The sequence below is a fragment of the Lepidochelys kempii genome, chromosome 1 (genome assembly GCF_965140285.1).
Source record: "Lepidochelys kempii isolate rLepKem1 chromosome 1, rLepKem1.hap1, whole genome shotgun sequence".
Lineage (NCBI taxonomy): Eukaryota > Metazoa > Chordata > Testudines > Cheloniidae > Lepidochelys > Lepidochelys kempii.
The window spans coordinates 212208013-212232395 of NC_136380.1; the positions used below are offsets into that span (position 1 = coordinate 212208013).

Here is a 24383-nt window from a genome sequence, read left to right on the forward strand (position 1 = left end):
ATATTATTTGAGTCTCCCACTCCACTGTTTAAGGATAGAACTGATCAGACTCCAGTTCTTACTTCTGCTCAATGATCACTAGAGCTGCATGATGAGCAGATGCAAGTACACTGTTACACTGAAAACTTCCATGATAAAGAGATTGTACTACAGTACTTGTATATGGTGAATTGAAAAATATTATTTCTTTTGTTTCTTTTTTACAGTGTAAATATTTGTAATAAAAATAAATATAAAGTGAGCACTGTCCACTTTGTATTGTGTTGTAACTGAAATAAATATACTTGAAAATGTACAAAACATCAAAATATATTTAAATTAATGGTATTTTATTATGGTTTAACAGTGCGATTAATATTTTTAATTGCATGATTAATTGTGATTAATTTTTTAATCATTGCCAGCCATATTATTTATTATTTATACTGCAGTATCACCTACTGATCCCAGTCATAGTCCATTGCGGCAGGCACTATACAGAACACAGCAAAAAGACAGTCCCTGCTCCGAGAAGTTTATATTCTCAGTATAAAATAAGAGTAAACAGATACAGACAAGGGAAGCACAAGGAAACAGTAAGAACTGTGTAAGATTGGATTCAGCAGCTTCCATGGAGCTGCTTGACATCTGCTTCATGCCTTGTTTTGTCTGCTCAGTGTCCAGCTTAGCTACATGGTACAGGGCCTAATCCCCTTTTCTTTTCCTTTTATTGGGTAACCAGGTGAGACTGGGACGATCTTTATTTTTGTGCATTGTATAGCACCGAGGCTGCTGTCCATGCTATGTAAATAGGAAATAGCAATAAATGGGATTGTTTAAAGAGAATATGAAAGGCCATCTTCTGTTACAAATACATCCAATGTGTTAGCTTCCTTATACACACATTTTCTCCTCTTTCTGTTTGAAAGTTAAGCATTATGCTCAGATCTAATTGGACTGATGTTATACCAAATAGCTCTTACTTTTTTGAAATAATAATTAATTCAATAGACTAGCTATGAAAACAATGAATTAGTGAGTGAGTCATTTGAGACAAGTCTATCTGATATCTGAAATTAGTGAAACAATTGTATTTGCTGTGACTTCATTGTCTTTTTTTAAAGCTTTTCATTCTGTCTTTTCTAATTTGTACAAGAGAGGCAGAAACTTCAAAAAAGTTTCCATCATCAAAGCAGAGTGCAGAACCAATTTCACGTGACTTAGGTGACCAGCCACACGCAACCAGAAACAAATTGCAACTGACTGAAGTGAACGGTTTACAACAACTCTCCATAGGCTGAAAATTCTTCATCAAGTTTATTGATTATTTAGAAATAATGAATAGATCAGTGGGAATCAGGATAGACTTTTGAATGAGTCACTCAACAGAAATGGGGCTGAATTCAAAACAAGTATTACTGGCAATGAATAGTTTGACCTGTTCTAATAGAGAGGGTTAAGATCCCAAGGACTGGTGCCACTGTACATTGGACATCCATGAATATAACTAGTGCTCAAGATATTAATACTGCTACTTCTTAGCACTTAACTTGAAATCTGCCATGTGCAGTTCATACATTAGTGAGCTAGTGCCTAACGTGCAGAGAAGCTGAGTACCCACAATTCTGGTTAAAATCAGTGGAATTGAGGATGTTGAGCACCTCTGAATATCAGGTCCTATTTGTCTCTAGTTGGACTTCCAATTTGGAGGTCCCAGACCTAGAAGTAACTCTTGAAAGTTTGGCCCATGATGTTTTTGGCCATAACAAACTTTGAGTCCACTCTCCATCTGAGACCAGTGCAGACTGTGTTCAGCAAGCTATTCCCATAGATGAAGCCCAGCTAAGTCCCTTTCCTAGAGCACCCTCTCCCTGTTCAGACCCTGCTGCAGACTTGAGTGGCTAACTCCTTGGGACAGTCCCAAGGAAATCCCATACAGAAGTAGGCTTCTTATGAACATTGGCAAGAGTTTCATTAATGGCCTTTTTGCTCCTTCGGGACATTCCCAGGGCAGTGGCAGACTTCATTGGTTGATGCCGTTCCTATGCTTCCTCAATGTGTCTTTCTGTCTTTCACATCAATCCCAGGCAGCCTTTCTGCCATGCGCTTTATCACAGCCGTGGATATGACACAGCCACAGTTCCTGGGGCCCGTGTCCAGAGAGCTCTGGATGCGCATCTGGTCCCGGGTGAGTACTTCTACACATCCCCAATCCAGCTCCTTTCCCCATCTTCCTGACCCTCCTCTGCCCTCAGTCAACCATGTAGTGTCAGCAGGAGCTTTGAAATCTGTGGTTCAGGGTCCAGTCCAAGGAAAGCACTACATTTCAAGTCGATTTCAGTTTCTGTTTCTTTCAGTGTGGAGACTTTCACCAATAGTTAATTCCAGAGTCCACATAATCCAGTTCCAGTTTGGGTGAATAGGATCTTTTCCTCTTTCCTGTGGGAAATTCTCCAATAGGATCCCTGTCCTCAGCTGAGCTTTTCTGACTCCATCCCTGCAGGAAGACAGGGTCACTGTGAGAAATTCCCTTTGTAGATTCAACATCTTGTTCATAAACATTTAACCATTTGATTTACTCCTCCTCCTCTCACCAGGATGAAGATATCACCCAACCAGAGAGTATATTGGCAGTAAGTTTCTCCCTGTCACTACTGCTTCTACATTCATTTGTTGTGATTTATTGGATGTGGGTCTTAGGGTTACCGTCTATGGAGACAACTTAAATAATTTTCACTGGCTGTGGATTTTTTAAGGGATCATTTGGAGTTATCAGGAAATTCCCTTAGGGAAAATGTGACTCCCATGTCAGTGACTCCAATCCCTTAGATCTGTGGAAATGTGAGGGTAATTTCCCAAGTAACTTTGGTGCATTTTATTGCCAGACCTAGGGTGGATATTTAGGTACTGGTGCCTTTCCTAGCAGGATGCCCCGGAATAGGCAGTGGATACACAATTAAAATATTATTAATAAACAGTAATAAAGCCAGGAGCAATATTCAAGAGGGAGCTCAGGGAAGGGAGTGGGTTTGCTTCTATAAAAGGCTTTTAACTTGAATTAAAATTTGATTCAGAAGGTAGATTGTGGAGGGGACGGTGGTGGTGGTGTAGCTGGGCTCCATTCTCAAACCCCAATTTCTTGGTATGCCTTTCTTTGAAGTTGCTTTGAAATAGTGTCAGTTCTTCTTTTCCTCAGTTCCACTCTCTGCATCCTGCCTCTTCTGTTTGTTAGATCTCTGGCTATAATGCAGAGATAGGAAGAAGACAGTGTTCAGATCTGAACCAGGATTAGTTTTGGGGTTTGTGTTTGAGGCCAAATCAAGGCCACAGTTCCAGTTTGATCCCAAACTAGGATCTCATATTCTAGCCCTAGATGGTAGCCAAGTATTAGCTCCCACCTTAATTTTACAAACACTATTTTTACGACTACTCTTATATAGCACTTTTCATCAGTATATCTCAAAGCAGAGAGGTTGCAGAAGATTATTTTAGGCAGTGTTAGCATGAGAATCCAGGTCTCTAAAAGTCTTAAGCTATGTCTACACTGCTAAGTTTTTTTTACCAAAAGTTATGCCACATCTATTAAAGCACTTTAATTAAACCGCTGTTGCATGTCCACACTCTGCTCCTTGTGTCGCTGGAGTGCATCCAAACTAGCAGCTCTTGCTATTACTATTACAAGAGAGCAGTGCACTGTGGGTAGCTATCCCACTGTGCAACTGGCTGGGTGCTTTGGGAAGGGTTTGCAGTGCCTCACATGATGCAGGTTTCTCAATCCTATTGTTCCACGGGCATCCTAATAGATTGCCAGTCACTTTTCAACTGAAGTGTGGAGGGTAGCGAGGGAAGGTGTGTATGTGTGTGTGTGTGTCTTCTCATGCTGTCTCGTAAATTCAGACAGCCACCAGAAACAATCAGTCATGAGGGAAACCCAACATCAGCCCCTGCCTCCCTCCCTCCCTGGCTCTGGGACAGACAGACACACACCCAAACCTGCCTGCCTCTGTGTTTAGTGTGGGAGACAGCAGGAACATTCCATGTTAATGATTTGCTCTTTTGTTTCCCTGGAGCAGAGCAGCACAGCGTGCTGATTGTCAGAATGGAGCTTTGAAAGGGGAGGGGTGCATGCCCGCAGGGCTACTGAGTTCAAAACAATGAGCAGAGCGGTTACTTCAGGCATTGTGGGACACCTCCAGAGGCCAATGACAGCGATAAAAGCAAGGTGTTTATGCTGGCACTTTGGCGATAAGAAGCCTTATCACTCTTGTCTAGGTGGTTTTATTAAAACGCTGCAACTGAGGAGGTTTGTCTTGAAAAGTGGCTTTGTAGTATGTACATCTCTGCTGTTTCATTGCCAAAAGCTGCCTTTTGGTGAAAAAACTTGGCAGTGTAGACCAGCCCTTAGCCACACAGTCACACTACCTTTCAGAATAAATGTTCTAGGTATATGTGCTGTGGCTTGTCCTGTCTCTTTTCCCTCTTAGACCAGAGCTAGAACTCAGAACATCAGCTCTCCAATAGTCTACTTCTTCCTAGCAAATGTAAATCCAATGGGAAAGAATGTGTCAAGGCCACTCTTAGTAGCTGGTCCACATAGTTGTTAGCAGTTACTCCTGTAGCTCAAGCAATAAAGCTGTGTGCTGTTGAACTGAGGCTTTAACTATGTGAGAAAGTTGCACCAGTTTAATATAAGGTGTGAATTTAAAATAAAGTAGCTAAATTGGAGCAAACCCCTGTCTAGACACTTATTGTGGTTTAGGAGCAGTTTTTTTCAGTTTAGCATTAATTGATGGGAACAGGTTTAAGCTAAACGGAAATAAGCTACCCTCAGAATGAAATAAGTATCTTTCATTGGTTCTTTCATTGACATAGGGAGATTTTATAGTAAACATCTTTATAATCTGTACATTATGTTGTGACACAGTAAGATATGGGTGTCCCACTTTTGGGCCCTATGTCTCACGTTTTGATTGTTGGCATCACACCATGGCAGATTTGAAGTTTGAGAAGTTCACTGCTAGAACAAGGGATGAGGATCCTCTTTTTGTCTCCAATGAAGTAGAACATGCGTTGCTCTTCTGTACCAACATTCCAGTTCTGAAGATCACCCACCAACTTCCAGTTAGGCTTACTGAGTTTGGTCTCTGTTATGCAGTGTCACTCCTCATTCCTCTCTTGCTGTGTTTGGCAGGTTCCTTCTACTGTTTAGACTCTTTAATACATTAATACTCATCTTCATCTTCTTTTCCACTGTAGTACTTCATCTGTCTTAGTTCATCTGTTGAAAGTACTTAACTTGAACTAAGCATAAACTCCCTTTCCCCCTTTTGCTAGCTAATTGAAAGCCCACCTAACAAGAGCTGCATATTTTGAGCCTGGGAGGTGATATCCCTTCATCTTCATATTCAAAAGTCACTCAGAATAGGTGATGTAACCAGGCAATGGTTGAAAGTAGGCCAGACGTCCTGCCAGAGAAATATTCTAGGAGGAATAATTGTGTGACAACAGACCTTCAAGCAATGAAGCTGCATGTAATTATTATGTAACTATCATGAAAACAGCGGCTGTTCTTATTTTCTGTCTGTCTGCCTTCTCAGGCTGCAGGGGAGGCTGGGTTACCCTCAGCGCTGGCCCAGAAGCTACTGGCAATGACCTCAACCCCGGAGGTGAAGAATCGCCTGAAGGCGACAACAGAGGAGGCACTGAACTATGGGGTGAGAAGCTCCCATTGCCACATGGGGTTAGATCTGTGTCTTCCTTTCCCAGCAGTGATATTGTGGGTCAAGGCAGGATGAAAGGGTAGATCAGAATACACAAGGATCCCATTGCTCTCAGACTTTTTTGTATTTTAAACATACATCTTGCAAGCCAGCTCAAAACTCTCAGTATTAGTGCAGGAAACTATCTTTTGGGAAACCCAGGTCTGATTCCTGGCCCATTCGAAGGGAGGTATCAAGGGACTGGCATGCTAGAGACCAGAGCTAGTGCCTGGGGTCCCTGCTCTCCACTACCATGCCTGAAGCCGTGGTTTGATTCTGATTCCTTTTCTCTCAGTCCCATGGGATGACAGGGCCATAAGAGTTTTGCAGAATCCAGGCTTGCTTGGTACATGGGACCCAGATTTGAGATAGAGAAAGAAGAAAGGAAGGGAAAGGGAAAAAGAAAGTGAGAGCGTGAGGGAGGAGGAAAGGTGATACAGTTCTTTGTAGAACTTTTTCTTAGAACTGGTCTTGTGGTTATTTGTCTCTTTGTGATTCTCCCTGTTTTGTCTCCATGGGGGCATTAGGCGTTTGGAATGCCAGCACTTGTGGCCCATGTTAATGGTGAATCTCACCTCTTCTTTGGCTCTGATCGTTTAGAGCTCCTGGGCAATGTTATAGGTGAGTGTTTCTAGTAACGTTTCCCTCTATTTTCTCTCCCTGGTAATTATCCATCTGCTCTAATGGGATGTGTAATGTAACAGACAAATTAACATTCTGGGGGTATGTTTACACTGCAATTAAAAACCCATGGCTGGCATGTGCCAGCTGGCTCAGGCTAAGGGGCTGTTTAATTACAGTGTAGACACTCGGGCTCAGACTGGAGCCCAAGCTCTAGGAACCTGCAAAGGGGGGAGGTTCCAGACCTTGGGCTGTCTGCACCACAATTAAACAGCCCTGCAGCCTGAGCCCTAGTCAGGTGGCACAGGTCAGCCATAGGTGTCTAATTGCAGTGTAGACATACTCAAAGAATCAGAATCTCCTTCCCTCTTGGGCCAGGGGAAGGGAGAGCTATATCTTTGTATCATCTGCATGTTATCTATTATTTTACATTTTCTTCCAGATCATTGATAAAAATAGTGAATATCATTATACCAAGAACTGATCCCTGAAGGAACCCAGTGAAGGCACCCCAAGTACTTAAGTCTCAGTTAGTAGCTACATGTTGAAACCTGACAGTTACCCAGCTTTTAACCCATTGAACCATATTGATTTTGAGTAGCACTCATGTTTGAATCAAAATATCAGGTGGTATTAATTCAAATGTCTTACTTAAATCCACATCTCCACAGAGTTACCTTTATCTACCAGACTTGAAATCTTTTCAAAGAATTATATAAAATTTGTTTGACCGGACTCTCCATTATTTTTGCCTGGGCTTTATGTTAGACTGACTAGCCCTTAATTATCCAAATCATCTTATTTACCCTTTTTAAGGATTGGCCTGACAGTGGCTTTCTTCCACTTCTGTCCCTTTCTAGTTTTCCTAGGGTTCTTAAAAATTAACATCAGTGGACCAAAGAGCGCCTTGATAAGGTCTTCTAAAACTCTTGGTTGCAAATCAATCAGATCAGCTAATTTTACAATGTTTAACATTAGTAAAAGTTGTGTAACATCCTCTTTAGTTACCAGTGTAAAAAAAGGTATGCTTGTCTGATTAACTCCACTTTGGTGGCAATATTCCTTTTCCCCATGCCAGTCCCCTCCCCAGTGATGAGGTTACATGTTGAGCTCTGCCTCTGCTGGCAGAATGTCTGGAGACTGATGACCAGATGCTCAGCTGGGGAATGGTGCAGCTACACACTATGGACTAAATCCCCAGCTAAAGATCCAGACTTTTTAAAAAAAAAAATAAAAAAAAATAAATAAAAAAATTGAAGCCTTCCCAGTCACCTGATGTCCTGTTTTAAGACTGTCGGCATCTCCGAAGTGCCATTCTCACGCTACTGTAGCTTATTAAGGTGGAATTTTGAAAATTAATTGTAGGTGCTGGACAGGAAATTGCAACTAGCTAAATCAAGTAAGGTTTATTTTTGGTAAAAAGTGGCAAAATTGAGCTCAGGTGAGACCCTGTATTTGTTGGGTATAATAGCTGAGGAACCACCTGTCCAAATCTGACAGAAGAATATACCTCAATCCTAAACTTACCCTAGTAAAGGGAAATCAGCCTAAAACTTGTTTATGGATTTTAGCAAGGAGAAAGAGAACAAATTCAGGATTACAATGGAGGCCTACTACTACCAGGACTTCATTAATCCTAAAGTGAGAGGGGTTCTAGTTCCATTTCCATACCAGACAGTCCAGCTGGATGTGTATTCTGCTTAGCTTATAGTTTTGTGATTTCTTTTTCTTTTTTGTTCTAAAATAACTTTAATTTTAATTAAGAGAACTGGCATAGGTTGTGGTGACTGTAAAAAAAACAGCATTACTGTTGGATGAGCCAGAAAAAGGGAAACTGAATTTCAACCTCAGATTTGGCAGTGTTTGGGGAGTGGCGTGTCAGTCATGGGAAATGAGTTTATGATCCCTTTTTGACCTAGCGCTTTGAGGAAACTGGTTAAGGGATGCCAGGCTTGATGCCAGGCTCCATAGCCCATCCTTAACCCCCAGATCTTAACATTCAAGCTTATCTTTGGTGCTGGGCAGTACATCTCAGGTAGCAGAGTCCAGTAGCCTAGATGTGAAAAGCTCTGCATCCCATTAATTACATTCCCATTTCAGCACAATTACCCATTCCATGAGGAGGAAGGGCAGCCTTACCCTGCAACCCACCCCCAGTATCAGGATTTAATTTATGTTGGCTTTTCTACAGGAGAGAAATGGTTGGGACCAGTTCCTGCAGCTTCAAAACCCAGGATGTGAGAAATCCAGGTGCAATATGAAACAACCAGAAAATAAGTCACTAAAATTCGAATGAAGCAGTAACGTCCATGCCTGAGCCGTGGCATCTAGGGTCCCAGAGGGTCTGGGAGGAGAGCAGTGATGTTCCCCTGGAATCGTCTATCAGGAGAATAATCAGGACTCTAGTTCTACTGAGGTGTAGAGCTCTGTGATAGACTGAGACTGATTTTTCACTTTTTTTTACCATACAGATAGATTTTTCCAGGCAGGATGGGGATGTGGTGACATTTTGGTGAGTGAAATGTTAATACAGGGTCATGGGCAATGGCAGAGCTCTGGCTGGCTGATAAGGGTGAATGAAATCTTGTCTCACTAGTGGTCTGCAGTCTGAAAGTGCGCTGCTGAGAACAACTCAATTTGTTTCACCCTGTGAAGTGTAAATGCTTGTCAGGTTTTTGTCTCAATCTACCCAAGGTGGGCAGTATTTGGTGATCAGTGGGAACTGCTAGGGGCACTACAGCTGTAAGTTTTATATATTCCAACTCTCCTGACCTGGCTGCAGGAAATAGTTTTCAGGCTAAGAGCTCAGAGCAGGGTTTGAGTCCTGTCTGTGTCAAAAGTGCAATTTATTCTACTCTGAAAAATGACATTTGAGCTAGATCCCTGTGGCCTTGTGGAATCCTCAGCCCCAATTTAAGTGCCTCACAAAATAAGAAACAAATACAGCACTATCTAGGTCTCTGTATCAGAACAGACCAATATCTCAAGTGGCCTAGTGACCTGCCTGCCATATCAGATCAGACTCTTGGGCCATTTAACTTGGAATTCTGCCTGAACAGTACCCCAGTCGCTGCTCTGAACCAACACAAAGTCAGCCTGTTGTCCCATGTTTTACCTCTGTGTGTGTGAGGGGGAGAGAAAAGCAGGGACTGAAGACTGACATGATTATTTCTATCACTTTCCTAAGTATCAAAGTTACCCCCAGCAGGGACTAAACTGGAACGAGCCTTGATCGGTGGGGCTGTGCTAGTGTTTTGGCTGGGAGAGAGATCTCCCTAACCAAGCTGCTAGGAGTTACATTAAGTATCTCACCCCTAGGAGTCACCACTTCCTTGGCTGAGCATGTTTGGGCTAGGAGACCGCTCTCCCTGGCGTGAGTGTGACTTGGCTGGGAGCCACAACAGCCTGGTTTCAGAGGAACAGCCGTGTTAGTCTGTATTCGCAAAAAGAAAAGGAGTACTTGTGGCACCTTAGAGACTAACCAATTTATTTGAGCATGAGCTTTCGTGAGCTACAGCTCACTTCATCACTACAACAGCCTGGGTGCCTGATTTTTCTCTCTCCTGGGCAATGTCAGGGCCAGGACACATACCAGGGTTGGCAAAGGACTGTTGCTTTGGAATTGGGGACTAGCACTGTGAGAGGTTCCCTCCTGTGGATGGAGCGAGCTCTTTTTCTCTCCTCCTCCTTTCACCCTTCTCTTCCCCCTCCCCCCTTCAAAATGTAACCCCCTTCAAAATGACAACAAAATATACAATGCCCTGAACTGTCTTAGCATCATGAGCATTTTTAGAGGACTGTAGCGTGAAGATGTGAGCGTGCCAATAACAGCCTCACAGAGCCCAGGGTCAGTTGGCCACAGTGTCTTTTTATTGCGAGCCCAAGATGCCACACACACACACACCACAAGCATGGAGCGAGGGTCAGATATTCACATTTACACATCTTGCTACTGCAGGGTACAGAGAGTGGAGGGCAGAGAGAGAAAAGGGAGAAGACACTGAGGAAAAATGAACTCCTCAAGGACAAGGCTGGGGAACTCATCGGGTACCGTAAGAAGAATGACTCCCAACTGGACAACGTTTCCTACACTAAGGTTGCAGTGTGATGAAAGATGGGGGAAGGAGAGACCTTCATGTACACACATTCTGAGGGGACAGGCATAGCTCTCAATGGCTTCAGGGCCTGGGCCTCTCTTTAAATGACAGGGTTACAGTAATGACCTTGGAGTTTTATGGCAAATTCCATGTCAATTCATATAGCAGCAATCATGAACTGGATTTCTCTGCTGCCTCCAAGAATGGACTCTTAAGTGCTGTCTTCCCCAGAAGAGAAGACCATGAACAGGCTATCTGAACCCTTCTGCAATGGACTCAATGGGGAAAGTTTTATACCAGGAATAAAAACAAACTGAAAGTGCTCCCTTTTCACTCTCTCCTCTCCACTGGTGGATGGAAAGCCCCTAGTGGAATAGCTTGTTTCTGGCCCCTGAGGTGGTTGAACTGTAATGATATACTTGGATGAATTAATGCCACATTTGGTTTCATGGTTGGTTTTCTGGCTGCTTTTGACACAACCATCACTGGAGGAAGCAGAAGGGCCAGCAGTCTTGGGAATCCAGCTTTGTCTCCTCTGAATCTCTAAGGTGAGGAGTAGCCAGGCCCTTCACTTCAGCAGCAAATCCTGAGAGAGAGAGAACCAGACACACAGTCAGTAAAAGCAAGTTCCCCTCACACAAATCTTACAGCTGCCACTGCTTCTGAAGGGACCATCTGGCCTCACTTGTTCTGTCTACTCCTCAACCTGACCACCTCCTTCCACCTCAGATAAGATATTGTCATTCATGAGAAACTCCTGTGGTGCAGCCAGCAGTCTCCTCTGTGATGGTTAAATCCAGGTTAGGATTTAAGGAGACCCTGGGGATGACACTAGGCAGCACAGGCTGCTAGTCTAGGAGTAAAGAGAGCCTCAAAGAATTTGTGGTGCACATTTGGTTGTTTCAGTGCAGGCCTGACTAAAACATCTCCAGGGTGAGAGACAGAATTTGCCATTGAGCCAAAGACACTGGACCAATCTTGCAAGGTGCTAAGCACCTCTGGAGAGATGAAAAATGCCCTCAACTCATGTGGTTTGAAGATGAGGATTTTCAGCATCTGGTGTTACTGGGCCTAGGGGTAGCTATGGGGCAGTAGCAGAATTACCCACTGGCCATTTAGGGTTATGCACATAGAATGGGCAAAAATTTTCAGCTGAACCTTTTTTACTGAAAAATGCAAATTTGGGTCATCTGACATATCTCATCAATTTGCCAAAGTCACCAAGTGCTTTTGGTAAAAAAGTAAATACATAAGTAAAAGCTTGATTTATTTGTATTATTACAGTGCCTAGGGGCCCTAGTCATGGTCCATCATCCTGTTGTGTTAGGCGCTGTACAGACACAGAACAAAGAGATGGTCCCTGCCCTAAAGATCTTGTCTAAATGAAACACTATTTAGACTATTTTCAAAATGAAATATTTAGATGTTTCAATTCTAAATGACTTTGTGTTGAACTTTACTTTAACTTTATTTTTAAAAATTGACAAACATTTAAAAAACTCAAAAGCCAGATTAAATGGTTTGTTGAACCCAAAACAATTTTTTTCTGACTTTTCAGAAGGGCCAGCAAATGGAAAATCAGCTATTCCGTCTAAATGCAGTGTACTTCCTTCCCTGTGGGTGTTTCCTCTGCTGCCCTGTCTCCCCCATGGTTATATTGCTAAATCTGCAGTCCCTCGGGGGAGTGTGTCACAGTCTGACATCCCCATCACCCATGGGGCAGTGGGATACTTTGCTCTCAGGTCAGAGAGAGGAAGTTTGTCTCACCTGGATAACTGACTCACCAAGACATTAACAAAACCAGAGAAACTGCTCCCACTGCATCTCAGAAACCCTAGGGACCTTGCTGCTCAGAGAGCTCCCTCCAGCCCTGCTACCACTCACCCCATTATTACTTTGTCTAGTAGCTGATAGTCACATTATGACTATCTGAAAAAACTTTAACACTGCCACAGAGAAGCACATCCCACCAATGGACAGACTGAAAGCAGCAGACAGACAGACATGGAAACAGATGCAAAACTAGCCGGTGAGCAAGAGATGGTTCAGCAAAATAAGAAAACCCTAGGAACCATGGGGGATGTCTGAGCAAAGTGGGAAACTTAAAGAGCATTTGGGGGAAAGGGGACAGCACTAAGAAGGGGCCAGAGTATGATGAGGCAGGGAGAGCTGGCTGGGGAAGGTTATGTTGTTGAGTGGGGTGCAAAGAAGTTGCCAGAGAAGGGGGCTCAGCTAGATGTGTAGTGGTACAAGGAGCTGGCCATGGAAGGAATCACTAGGATGTTGCTTCATTGTGAATCTGCCTCGTGAAGGGGTGGGGATGGGGCAAAGGCCCCTTCTCATCCTTCACAGTTCAGCTACCTGCCTCCAAACCTCCATCCAGGGGCATAAAGGCTCCTAGTATGTCAGTTACCTGTACATTACCCAGCATGCACTGTGACACCCCTCCAGCGATGACATCACACACAGCACAAAATGGAGGCCTGTAGAACAAGGAAATGGCAGTTCTTTAACCTTCCCTGAAGCATCTTCCCCATGCACCCTGGACTCCTGAGCATACAAAGCCCCCTGCACCATCATCATCTGGATGTTGGTGAGGATGGAAGCACATGGAGGCCTGGCACATACCGGGCTGTAACGCTGAGCATCTGCCTTGCTGCCTTTCCCCTTCTCCATGGAGCCTGCAGCGTTGCTAGACGGGAGCAGTCGGGTTACTAGAAGAGAGCCAAGCACACAAGAAAATTGGCTCTTCCAGGAATGGGAAAAGCAGTTCTGTCACCCCAATCTGTGATCCATAATCTGTCTCAACCCCTCAGCCATCACCCCCATCTGTCTGATCCCTACAATCTCTTGCATTGTCTGGTAAGCTTGCCCGCATGTGGCAAAGCTGCTCTCCAACCGTTTTTAATTTGAGCCAGGTCTTGCTAGGGTTGAGCTCCAGCACCTCTAGGCTTGGCAGTTCATATCCGCAGCAACTGTGGGGTTGCTGTGTCAGTTATGAAAGTAAAAACATTGCTTGAGCCCTGGCACCTTTCATTACAAATTAAGCACTGTCTCCAACCACTCCAAATGTGCATATTTCTGTCCCCTCATTTCAACCCCACTGTCTACTGTTACACACAGAAAACTATTTTAAAAGAATATTGTTAAGGTTGTAAAGTCAAGCACTCGAAAATGAGGAAATGCCAGAATTAAGGCTGCCTGTGCAGCCTTAGTTCAGCCTCCTTGTGCATATGCATAATTATTTAATTACATACTATTTTTTCCACAGGCCCCTTGCCTCTTTCAGTACACAGGATGGACAGTGCTCAGTTAATGTTTCGTTTTCTCCATGTTGTTCAGTGTGTAGCCCCAGGGCTTATTTACACTGTTCTGAATTCAGAATTATTAATTTCCTCAGGGCCTTTTTTATGGTGCTCCTCACTACAGTACCTGAGTGCTTCACAGAATTTAATCATTTTATCTTCACGACACCCCTGTGAGGTTGTGGGGTGATATTAGCCCCATTTTAGATACTGGGAAGTGAGGCACAAAGAGAATAGTCAGAACTGTCCATTAATTTTGGCAGCCTAATTTGAGACTTTTAGCATTATATAGCAGTTCATATGTTCAAAGCACAGCTATCATAGATTTTAGCACTTCTGCAAATCAGACCCCAGGATCTAACACTGGGCACCTAGAAAATGAGGAACACACAATCAGTAACCACCTAGGAAAAGTTTGGTTTAAGTGACTTGTCCAGTATGAAATAGGACAATAATTCCTACAGCATATCTTTTTTAAAAAAAAATCCAATCTTGATTTAAAAATTGCCAGTGATGGAGAATCTACTACAACCTTTGGTAAATTGTTCCCATAGTTAATGTTAAAAATTTATGCCTTATTTCCAGTCTGAATTTGTCCAGCTAAAATATCCAGGCATTGGAGCGTGTTACACCTGTGTCTGCTAGATTGAAGAGCTTATTATTAAATATTTGTATCCCAAGTAGATACATATAGATTGTGATCAAGTCATCCATTAATCTTATCTTTGTTAAATAAATCGAGCTTTTTAAGTCTATCACTATATGGGATGTTTTCTAATGTCAATTTCAAGTGGCGCTTCTCTGAACCCTCTCCAATTTATCAACATCCTTCTTGAATTGTGGACACCAGGACGGGACACAGTATTCCAACAGCATTCACACCTGTGCCAGATACAGAGGTAAAACAATCTCTCTACCCCTACTCAAGATCAGTACCGGATTTAGCCATGGCGCCAGGCCCAGGCTCCAAAGGGGCCCCAGCCCGCTCTTCTGCACCCACCGCTCTCTCCTGCAGGGGCAGAAGATTGGTCCTGCTGGCTCCTGCTGCAGGGCAGGCTCCGCCGGCAGCCAAGCTCCCTCCCCCCCGCCTCTTCCCCTGAGCGTGCCACGTTCCCGCCGCTCCCCCTCCCAGCGCTTCCTCCGCCTCCAAACAGCTGTTTGCTGCCACGAGGGAGGGGGAGGAGCAGGGCTGCAGTGCACTTGCTGCTCGGGGGAGGAGGTGGAGAAGACGCGAGTCAGGGCTTTGGGGAAGGGGGTGGAATCGGGACATACCCCCTCCAGCCCCCTGCCGTGAGTTGCTCGAGGCAGGGAGCACCCCCATGACCCTCTCACACCCCGAGTCCCCTGCTCTGACTCTTGCACCCCCCTCACACACACCCATGACCCCAGCCCTGACTCTTGCATATCCCCACAGACACAGCCCCCTCCATGCCCTGACTCCTGCATCGCCCCACATCCCCACCCTGAGCACTAAACGGGAGCTGCATCTCCACCCACATTCCCACCTGCACCCCTCTCACCAAACAGGAGCTACCCCAAGTAAGCACTCCACACCCCAACCTCTTGCCCCAACCCTGAGCCCCCTCCCTCAACGTAACTCCTGGCCAGACCCTGCACCCCAACCCCCATCTTGCTCCTTCACCCTAACTCCCTCCCAGGCCCTGCACCCCCAGCCCTGAGCCCCCTCCCGCACCCTACGTCCTGACCAGACCCCGCACCTCAACTTTTTTTCACATTTTTTTTATAAAGCGCTCTTATCCAAAGCGCTTTACAATAGTTAGCTAACGGTACAAACAATATTTGAAAAGATAAGTGGTCCGCCGAGACTCCCAGCAATTTTCAAGTGGTCTGTGGAAAAATAAGTTAGACTACAAAAACAATCAAGGTACCTCACTTTATTTTCATTTACTTGCTATTACTTAGAGGAAGAGGAGGAAGAAAAAAAGAATGAAAAATGGGGGAGGGGGGGAGCTAAGAGAGAATGTTTTTTTTCTTGGCTGGGTTCCAAGGAGGGGCCCCAAAAATGAAGCTGAGCACTAACTCTAAATCCACTACTGGCTGTCACGTCACCTGGGCTGGGAATACTGTGTCAACGGGTCTCCAACCTACCTGGGCAGTACAGCAGACATGGCCCTGCCCACTAGCACCTCTCCACTGCCTAGCCCACCCACCACTTGCTTACCCCCTTCCCCGGCTTAAGGCTTAGTCCTCTCACTTTTAAAAATGATTGCTTGCCCCTCAGGCTTTTCTGGCACCCCCTGTTGCCAGGTATCTAGTTTTAGACTGGAAACTCCAGTAGAAAATGGACCTGAGTGTCCGGTTAGCAGTGTTGACTGGAAACTAAAAGTCTGATTACAGGAGTAATCACATTAGCCTCTGCTCCTCCCACTCCCAACACCCACCCCAGGGGGCTGGAAGAGAACCTGTCCTGGTGCTGCTGGATGTCATGGAGTGTGAGGGAGTCAGGCCCTGCACCCCCCACTTCCTGCAAGTCACCGTGACTCTCAGCCAGCCAGTAAAACAGAAGGTTTATTAGAAGACAGGAACACAGTCCAAAACAAAGCTTATAGGTACAGAAAACAGGACCCCTCAGCCTCCCTCCGTTTCCCCAGCCAGCTCCAAACTGCAACCCCCTCCAGCCCGTCCTCTGACCTTTGACTCTTTCCCGGGCCAGGAGGTCACCTGATCTCTTTGTTCTCCAATACCTTCAATTGGCACCTTGTAGGGGAGGGGCCCGGGCCATCAGTTGCCAGGAGACGGTGTCAGCCATTCTCTGTGCAGACAGCATCACACCTGCCTAGGGCTCTGCAACAATCACACACCCTTATCCCACCACCTAGATTCTTAAGAAATACATAGGGGAAACTGAGGCACCCACACAGTATTCAAAGAAAACATTAAGAACATTCTCATTTCTTCACACTGGCAGAGGGAGATGAAGGGAATGGGTTAGAACCATGGAGACTGTAGGTACCCACTTTATGTGGACAGCGGCGGGGGGAAGGGCTCCTGTTTACCCCTTCCCCAGCCCTGCTGTGCTTGCAGTTTACCCCTGGCCCCTCCCTTGCTCCAGGGACCAACCCTAGCTCCCTTTCCGCTGTGCTTTTGCCCCCAGCCCCTGCCTTGCTCCAGTCAGCAGAGCCTAATCCTCCTGCCATGCCCCACTGTGCTCATCTTGCCCCTGGCCCCTGCCTCACTCCAGCTGGGGACCAATCCTCCCCCTGACACCATGCCCCACTGTCAGGGTGGATAAAAATCAATTTAAAAAAATCAGATTTTTTTAAAATTTAAATCGGATTTTTTTGATAAAATGCTTTTTGAGGAGAAAAAACCTACCTAAAAATAGTTTTAGTTAAGATACATTGTAGCTCAAAGGTTTCAGAGTAGCAGCCGTGTTAGTCTGTATTCGCAAAAAGAAAAGGAGTACTTGTGGCACCTTAGAGACTAACCAATTTATTTGAGCATAAGCTTTCGTGAGCTACAGCTCACTTCATCGGATGCATACTGTGGAAACTGCAGAAGACATTATATACACAGAGACCATGAAACAATACCTCCTCCCACCCCACTCTCCTGCTGGTAATAGCTTATCTAAAGTGATCACTCTCCTTACAATGTGTATGATAATCAAGTTGGGCCATTTCCAGCACAAATCCAGGTTTTCTCACCCTCCCCCCCTTTTTCCAAAAACCACACACACAAACTCACTCTCCTGCTGGTAATAGCTTATCCAAAGTGACCACTCTCCTTACAATGTGTATGAAAATCAAGGTGGGCCATTTCCAGCACAAATCCAGGTTTTCTCACCCCCCACCCCCATACACACACAAACTCACTCTCCTGCTGGTAATAGTTCATCCAAAGTGACCACTCTCCCTACAATACCCACCTGCGGAAGTGAAGAAACAGATTGATAGAGCCAGAAGAGTTCCCAGAAGTCACCTACTACAGGACAGGCCTAACAAAGAAAATAACAGAACGCCACTAGCCGTCACCTTCAGCCCCCAACTAAAACCCGTCCAACGCATTATTAAAGATCTACAACCTATCCTGAAGGATGACCCAACACTCTCACAAATCTTGGGAGACAGGCCAGTCCTTGCCTACAGACAGCCCCCCAACCTGAAGCAAATACTCACCAACAACCACATACCACACAACAGAACCACTAACCCAGGAACCTATCCTTGCAACAAAGCCCGTTGCCAACTGTGCCCACATATCTATTCAGGGGACACCATCACAGGGCCTAATAACATCAGCCACACTATCAGAGGCTCGTTCACCTGCACATCCACCAATGTGATATATGCCATCATGTGCCAGCAATGCCCCTCTGCCATGTACATTGGTCAAACTGGACAGTCTCTACGTAAAAGAATAAATGGACACAAATCAGATGTCAAGAATTATAACCTTCATAAACCAGTCGGAGAACACTTCAAGCTCTCTGGTCACGCAATTACAGACATGAAGGTCGCTATCTTAAAACAAAAAAATTTCAAATCCAGACTCCAGCGAGAGACTGCTGAATTGGAATTCATTTGCAAATTGGATACTATTAATTTAGGCTTAAATAGAGACTGGGAGTGGCTAAGTCATTATGCAAGGTAGCCTATTTCCCCTTGTTTTTTCCTACCCCCCCCCCAACGTTCTGGTTAAACTTGGATTTGTGCTGGAAATGGCCCACCTTGATTATCATGCACATTGTAGGGAGAGTGGTTACTTTGGATGAACGATTACCAGCAGGAGAGTGAGTTTGTGTGTGTATGGGGGTGGGGGGTGAGAAAACCTGGATTTGTGCTGGAAATGGCCCACCTTGATTTACATACACATTGTAAGGAGAGTGGTCACTTTGGATAAGCTATTACCAGCAGGAGAGTGAGTTTGTGTGTGTGGTTTTTGGAAAAAGGGGGTGGTGGTGAGAAAACCTGGATTTGTGCTGGAAATGGCCCACCTTGATTATCCTACATATTGTAAAGAGAGTGGTCACTTTGGATGGGCTATTACCAGCAGGAGAGTGAGTGGGGGGGGGGGCGGAAGGTGAGAAAACCCGGATTTGTGCTGGAAATGGCCCAACTTGATTATCATACACATTGTAAGGAGAGTGATCACTTTAGATAAGCTATTACCAGCAGGAGAGTGGGGTGGGAGGAGGTATTGTTTCATGGTCTCTGTGTATATAATGTCTTCTGCAGTTTCCACAGTATGCATCCAATGAAGTGAGCTGTAGCTCACGAAAGCTTATGCTCAAATAAATTGGTTAGTCTCTAAGGTGCCACAAGTACTCCTTTTCTTGTAGCTCAAAGATATCTCATCATGGAATAGGGATTATAAATTCTAATTCTGTAGTATAAGACAATATATTCATGTAATGTTTAAGAAAAGTTTTGTAAATGAGTTCTAATAGTTCATGGATTAGGGACCCAATTTTATGGGGTTCCACAGGCTTCTGTATAGATTATTTAGGTTAATCTTTCTATCTACCCACTGGGACTCAGTGCTCAGTCTAGAAGATACCATCAGAGATGCTTAGTTTTGCAGTTCTCCAATTGTGGATTTGTGTCTCCAGAGATAACATGCTTGTTAACAGAAAAAATGTTTTAAAATAAATAAATAATATATAGCGAGAAATAACAGATCTCAACTCTATCGTCCCGCTGCAAATTTATGTACACAGAATCAATCCCTTACCTCTGTCTAAAAGTACAAAATTTCAAAATGTTCACTGAATAGAAGATTGTTGGGGGGCGGAATAGATCTGGACTAGGAGAAGTCTGGAGATAAATGTGAGAAGCGAGGGACAGATGCTTTTTTTGTTAAAAAATTGTATGTTTGCTGTTGAAGAAAAAAATCCAGAATACTTAACGTTGTTGTTTTAGTTAAATAAAACAATTTAAATGTCTGCCTGATGATGTTCTCCTCCTAATACAGCGTGGCAAGAAAATCCTCCAAATATTAATGATTAACCCTGTTGAACTGGAGATCACCTCCCAATGTCTTCATAAATATCTGCTTTACCTTTGGTAAATGAAATAACCAAACATTGATTTATTTTCTGATATAGCTGTAAAACTCATCTGAAAAGTTTTCAAAATAAATCATTGTTTAAAAATGTATAGTATGTACCTTCTAAAAATTAAACCTACATCTATCTCTGAGATGTGAAGAATATGTATTAAGGTTATAACAACCAACAAGAATGCACTTTTATGTAGAAAACCATGATTAAGTTGAGTCTTCCTGACTAATGATTTAAATCAAATCCACCCTGCCCACTATGCTGTTGCCCCTGGCCCCTTCATTCCCCAGGGGGGCCCACAAAAAGTTAATCTGGCCCTGCTCGAGATTCAGAGAAGAATCATAGAAGATGAGGGTTGGAAGGGACCCCAGAAGGTCATCTAGTCCAACCCCCTGCTCAAAGCAGGTCCAACCCCAACTAACTCATCCCAGCCAGGGCTTTGTCAAGCTGGGTCTTAAAAACCTCTAAGGAAGGAGAATCCACCACCTCCCTAGGTAACCCATTCCAGTGCTTCACCACCCTCCCAGTGAAATAGTTTTTCCTAATATCCAACCTAGACCTCCCCACTGAAACTTGAGACCATTGCTCCTTGTTCTGTCATCTGTCACCACTGAGAACAGCTTAGCTCCATCCTCTTTGGAACCCCCCTTCAGGTTGTTGAGGCTGCTATCAAATCCCCCCTCACTCTTCTCTTCTGCAGACTAAATAAGCTCAGTTCCCTCAGCCTCTCCTCATAAGTCATGTGCTCCAGCCCCCTAATCGTTTTCGTTGCCCTCTGCTGGGCTCTCTCCAATTTGTCCCCTTTTTATACATCCCCAGGATTGCATTAGCTCTTTTTGGCCACAGCATCACACTGGGAGCTCATGTTCAGCTGATTATCCACCCCACCCCCAAATCTTTTGCAGAGACACTGCTTCCCAGGATAGAGTCCCCCATCCTATAAGTATGGCCTACATTCTTTGTTTTTAGATGTATACATTTACATTCAGCCATATTAAAACACATACTGTTTGCCTGCACCCAGCTTACTAAGTGATCCAGACCACTCTCTGTCAGTGAGTGTCATTATTCCCTTCATAATTTTCCATTCCCCCAATTTTTGTGAAACTTTATCAGTGATTATTTTAATGTTTTCTTCCAAATCATGAATAAAAATGTTAAATAGCATAGGGCCAAGAACTAATCCCTGTGGGACTCCACTAGAAACACCTGTTCGATGATGATTCCCCATTTACAATTATGTTTTGAGACCTATCAGTTAGCCAGCTTTAACTCCATTTAATGTGTGCCAGGTTAATTTTATATTTTTCCAGTTTTTTTAATCAAAATGTCATGTGGTAGCAAGTCAAATGGCTTACAGAAGTCTGTTACAGCAACACTATTACATTTATCAACCAAACTTGTAATCTTATAAATAAAAGTTATCAAGTTTGTTGACAGGATCTGTTTCCATAACCCATGTTGATTGGCATTAATTACATTACCCTCCTTTAATTCTTTATGAGGCCTCTATCAGCCACACCATTATCTTGTCTAGGATCACTGTCAGACTGACAGACCTATAATCACCGAAGTCATCCCGTTTAACCTTTTTAAATAATGACACAATGTTAAGTGTTCTTCCAGTCTTCTGGAACTTCCCCAGTATTCCAAGATGTATTGAAAATAAACATTAACAGTTCAGCAAGCTCCTCGGCCAGCTCTTTTAAAACTCTTGGATGAAAGTTATCTGGACCTGTTGATTTTATATCCAACTTTAGTAGCCTCTGTTTAATATCCTCCTGAGATACTAATGGACTGTGAATAGTATTATCATTTGTTATGACTGATTACATCATCTTCCCCCCCAACTACAGAACAAATATTTTTGAACACTTCTGCCTTTTTTGCATTATTATTGATAATAATCATTATAAGTTGTTGTCCTTAACTCTGCTGGCCATAGATTTCTCTTTGTGTCCCTTTGCTTCCCTTATCAATTTTCTATATTTGCTAGATTCTGGTTTATATTCATTACTGTGAACTTCCCCTTACTTTCATTTGTTATATATATTTTTAACAGCTGCCTTCATTTCCCCTCTAAACCATGTCAGTTTTTTAACCAATATGGCCTTCTTCCTTGTTTGTTGGATTGTGGCTTTTTGAGTATCTAGTAAGGTCTTCTTAAACAATTCCCAAATTATCATTCACATTTCTGATTGCATTATTTCTCCCAGCTGTTTCTCTCATAATTGTTTTCTGCTTTGTCAAATCAGCCATCTTAAAGCACCAAATATATACAGCACTGGTCTGGACTTTACTCTGTTTGCATAATCTAAATATGATTAAGTCATGATCACTTGTACCTAAGTTACTGTTCATTTTTAGTTTTGTGATCAATTCTTCATTATCTCTCAAAAGGAGATCTAATATAGAACTCCCCTGGGTTGGATGCAACACTTTTTAAGTTAGGAAATTGTCATCTATAATACCTAGAAATTCCAGGATATTTTAGTATTGGCAGTATGAGACCCACAGCATATGTCACTCAAATTGAAATCCCCGATTATCACGCAGACTTTTTTCCTCCTACACATTATACATTGGTGTATAAGGAACCAATCTTCCTGTTCTTTATTGTGATTTGGTCATCTATAGCAGATACCAACTAATTCTCAATCTCATGCTTTACCAGTTAGGACATTGATCCATAAGCACTCAAGATCACTTTCTTCTGAGGTATCAGTGAATCGGAAACAAATAATGCCATTTTTGACAGACTGCCACTCCTCCTTTTGCCCACTTAAACATTCCTAAATAGGTTATAACCATTGATTTTAACATTCCAATTATGGGAATCATCCCACCACATTTCAGTACCATAGTGCTCAGTTTTGGCATAAATACATCACCCCTGTAACATAGAGTATGCTGAATTACTAATTTGTGCTTGCAACCTTATCTTTATTTTAATGTCATTTTGTCTGGGAATATTAAATTGTACTGCTGCACTCAGGGTATTTTTGTGATGTATTTTTTACATTCCGTCAAGAGCACCATGTGCTGTTTTTATCACTTGCATAAATCTAAATATCCTTGCCCCAGTTTTTTCCCCACACTCCCTAGGAAAAGGAAAACACTTCCCCACTTTTATTTACTCCCAATCTCATTACATTCCATCTCAAACCCCTCCAGCATCTCTAGGAAAGGCCCCGTCCATCCCCAAAGGGCTCAATCCATCCCACAGACCCTTCCTTTCTGCATTGCTGTGACAAGACTCAGACTGTTGGGTGTGATGACATCACAGACCCTTTTCTGTTTTAAATGGAGTCTGCAATCAACAGTCTACCCCCAGGGACCATTTCTATCCTGCTTCTTGAGCTTTCATTTTTATTATCATTTGGCTGTGATAACGTCTGCAGGGTTTTCCCATTTTAAGCTTGGATCTCCCATGGTGCAGGGCAGCAACCGAGCTACAAATCTGCATTCCCTTCTGCACTTTCACACCGGCTTTCCTGTTCTCTATCTTTTTGACAAACCGTTGCTAACTAGGGGAGCAAGGTCAGGAGCTGCCTTTAAGTCCACGGATGAGCTATGAAGTGGTACTAGATCACTGGCCCCTTAGCATGCAATTGTTAGGTATAGCCACCCACCCACAGCCAGCAGGAGGGAAATCTCAAGGAAAGTCTGGAGCTGAACATTACCATTAACTATGGAGTGTCTAATCCTGACTGCAAATGTTGGGGCATGATCCACCAGCCTCTGAGAGATTTATCTCCAGGGTCTCTTACACAAACAGAGATGTCCAGGGAGTCAACCAGCTTCCACTCCCCTGCTATACGGGCTGACAGGGGAGCAGGTAAGCAAGAGAGCCTGGCTCTTGTTGGCGGAAGGAGATATGGGGTGACAGAGGTTTTCCCAAGTGAGAGGATTGGACAGAGATGGGCCTGGACATCCTCATATTCAGGTGTGGTTTGGATCTGAACTTCATGGCTCTGGCTCAGCTCTAGGATGGGACCAAAGTGAATGTGATGAGGCAGCAGGGTGTAAAGGAGGGGAGGGGAGAGAAGTGAGGAGTCTGAAGCAGTTTAATAAAAAGGCTGTATGGTTAGATGGGACCAAGTTCTGTGAGGCAAGGATAGAGGCCAGCTAGGAGGAGGTGACCTGGCTGGATGAAACTGTTGATCCTATTCACTCCCTTTCTGGAAGCAAGGAGGAGTGGGGTACTGTCCAGGAGTCCTGGACTGTCCATAAATACCACAAGGCCTGTGGACGAGGTGGGATCACATCTAACCACAGGGCGCTGGTGCTTTTACTGCCTACACAATACACCTACTGCTCACACAACAAAATTCACTACAAAAGTGAAGTAGGTTAATCAGAACTTACCCTGGTTCCTCAGTCCCCATTTGTGTCTGTCTCTCCCTGCGGGTGCAGAAATCCCACCAGTTTCCAATCCCTCTTCCTGGGCCCCTACTCCCTGCCACTTGTGCAGAGGCAGTGTTGATGTACTCAGGGTGTGGCAGGGAGATGCCTCCTGTCACCTGGGCCAGTTTGGATGCTTTAGAGACCTGCCCCTGTACAACTGCCATGGAGGCACAGTGAAAGCCCTGCCACCATC

General features: G+C 44.0%; 2 protein-coding genes across 12 annotated transcripts in view; one reads left to right on the forward strand and one right to left on the reverse strand.

The window, feature by feature from the left end:
• The first annotated feature begins 2043 nt into the window (after positions 1–2043).
• GSTK1 (glutathione S-transferase kappa 1) lies at positions 2044–8656 on the forward strand. Its single transcript, XM_073329124.2, has 5 exons — positions 2044–2167; positions 2577–2612; positions 5577–5693; positions 6266–6359; positions 8551–8656. Exons 1-5 carry the CDS (start codon positions 2081–2083, stop codon positions 8598–8600), a joined length of 384 nt encoding a protein of 127 aa, XP_073185225.1. The 5' UTR covers positions 2044–2080; the 3' UTR covers positions 8601–8656.
• A 1550-nt stretch (positions 8657–10206) lies between these two features.
• Positions 10207–24383, reverse strand: part of LOC140898491 (rap1 GTPase-activating protein 1) — a 63521-nt gene continuing 49344 nt past the window's right edge. For 9 of the 11 annotated variants that reach the window (XM_073312382.2, XM_073312312.2, XM_073312330.2 and 6 more), the window contains 3 exons: positions 13085–13170; positions 12870–12939; positions 10207–11042 (listed from right to left, as the gene is read on the reverse strand). In XM_073312382.2, the coding sequence (XP_073168483.1) occupies positions 12916–12939; positions 13085–13170 (110 nt within the window). In that variant the 3' untranslated portion in view covers positions 10207–11042; positions 12870–12915. Of the gene's footprint in view, positions 11043–12869; positions 12940–13084; positions 13171–16413; positions 16567–24383 lie in introns of those variants that run through there. The other 2 variants (XM_073312321.2, XR_012155003.2) reach the window with 2 other exon arrangements.

What these genes read in the sequence shown, in the direction of transcription:
- GSTK1 (XM_073329124.2), top strand. Translation starts at nt 2,081, where the DNA reads ATGCGCTTTATCACAGCCGTGGATATGACACAGCCACAGTTCCTGGGG. An exon ending in GGATGCGCATCTGGTCCCGG is followed by an intron (nt 2,168 to 2,576) that starts GTGAGTACTTCT and finishes TCCTCTCACCAG; the next exon opens with GATGAAGATATCACCCAACC. An exon ending in GCTCCTGGGCAATGTTATAG is followed by an intron (nt 6,360 to 8,550) that starts GTGAGTGTTTCT and finishes GCTTTTCTACAG; the next exon opens with GAGAGAAATGGTTGGGACCA.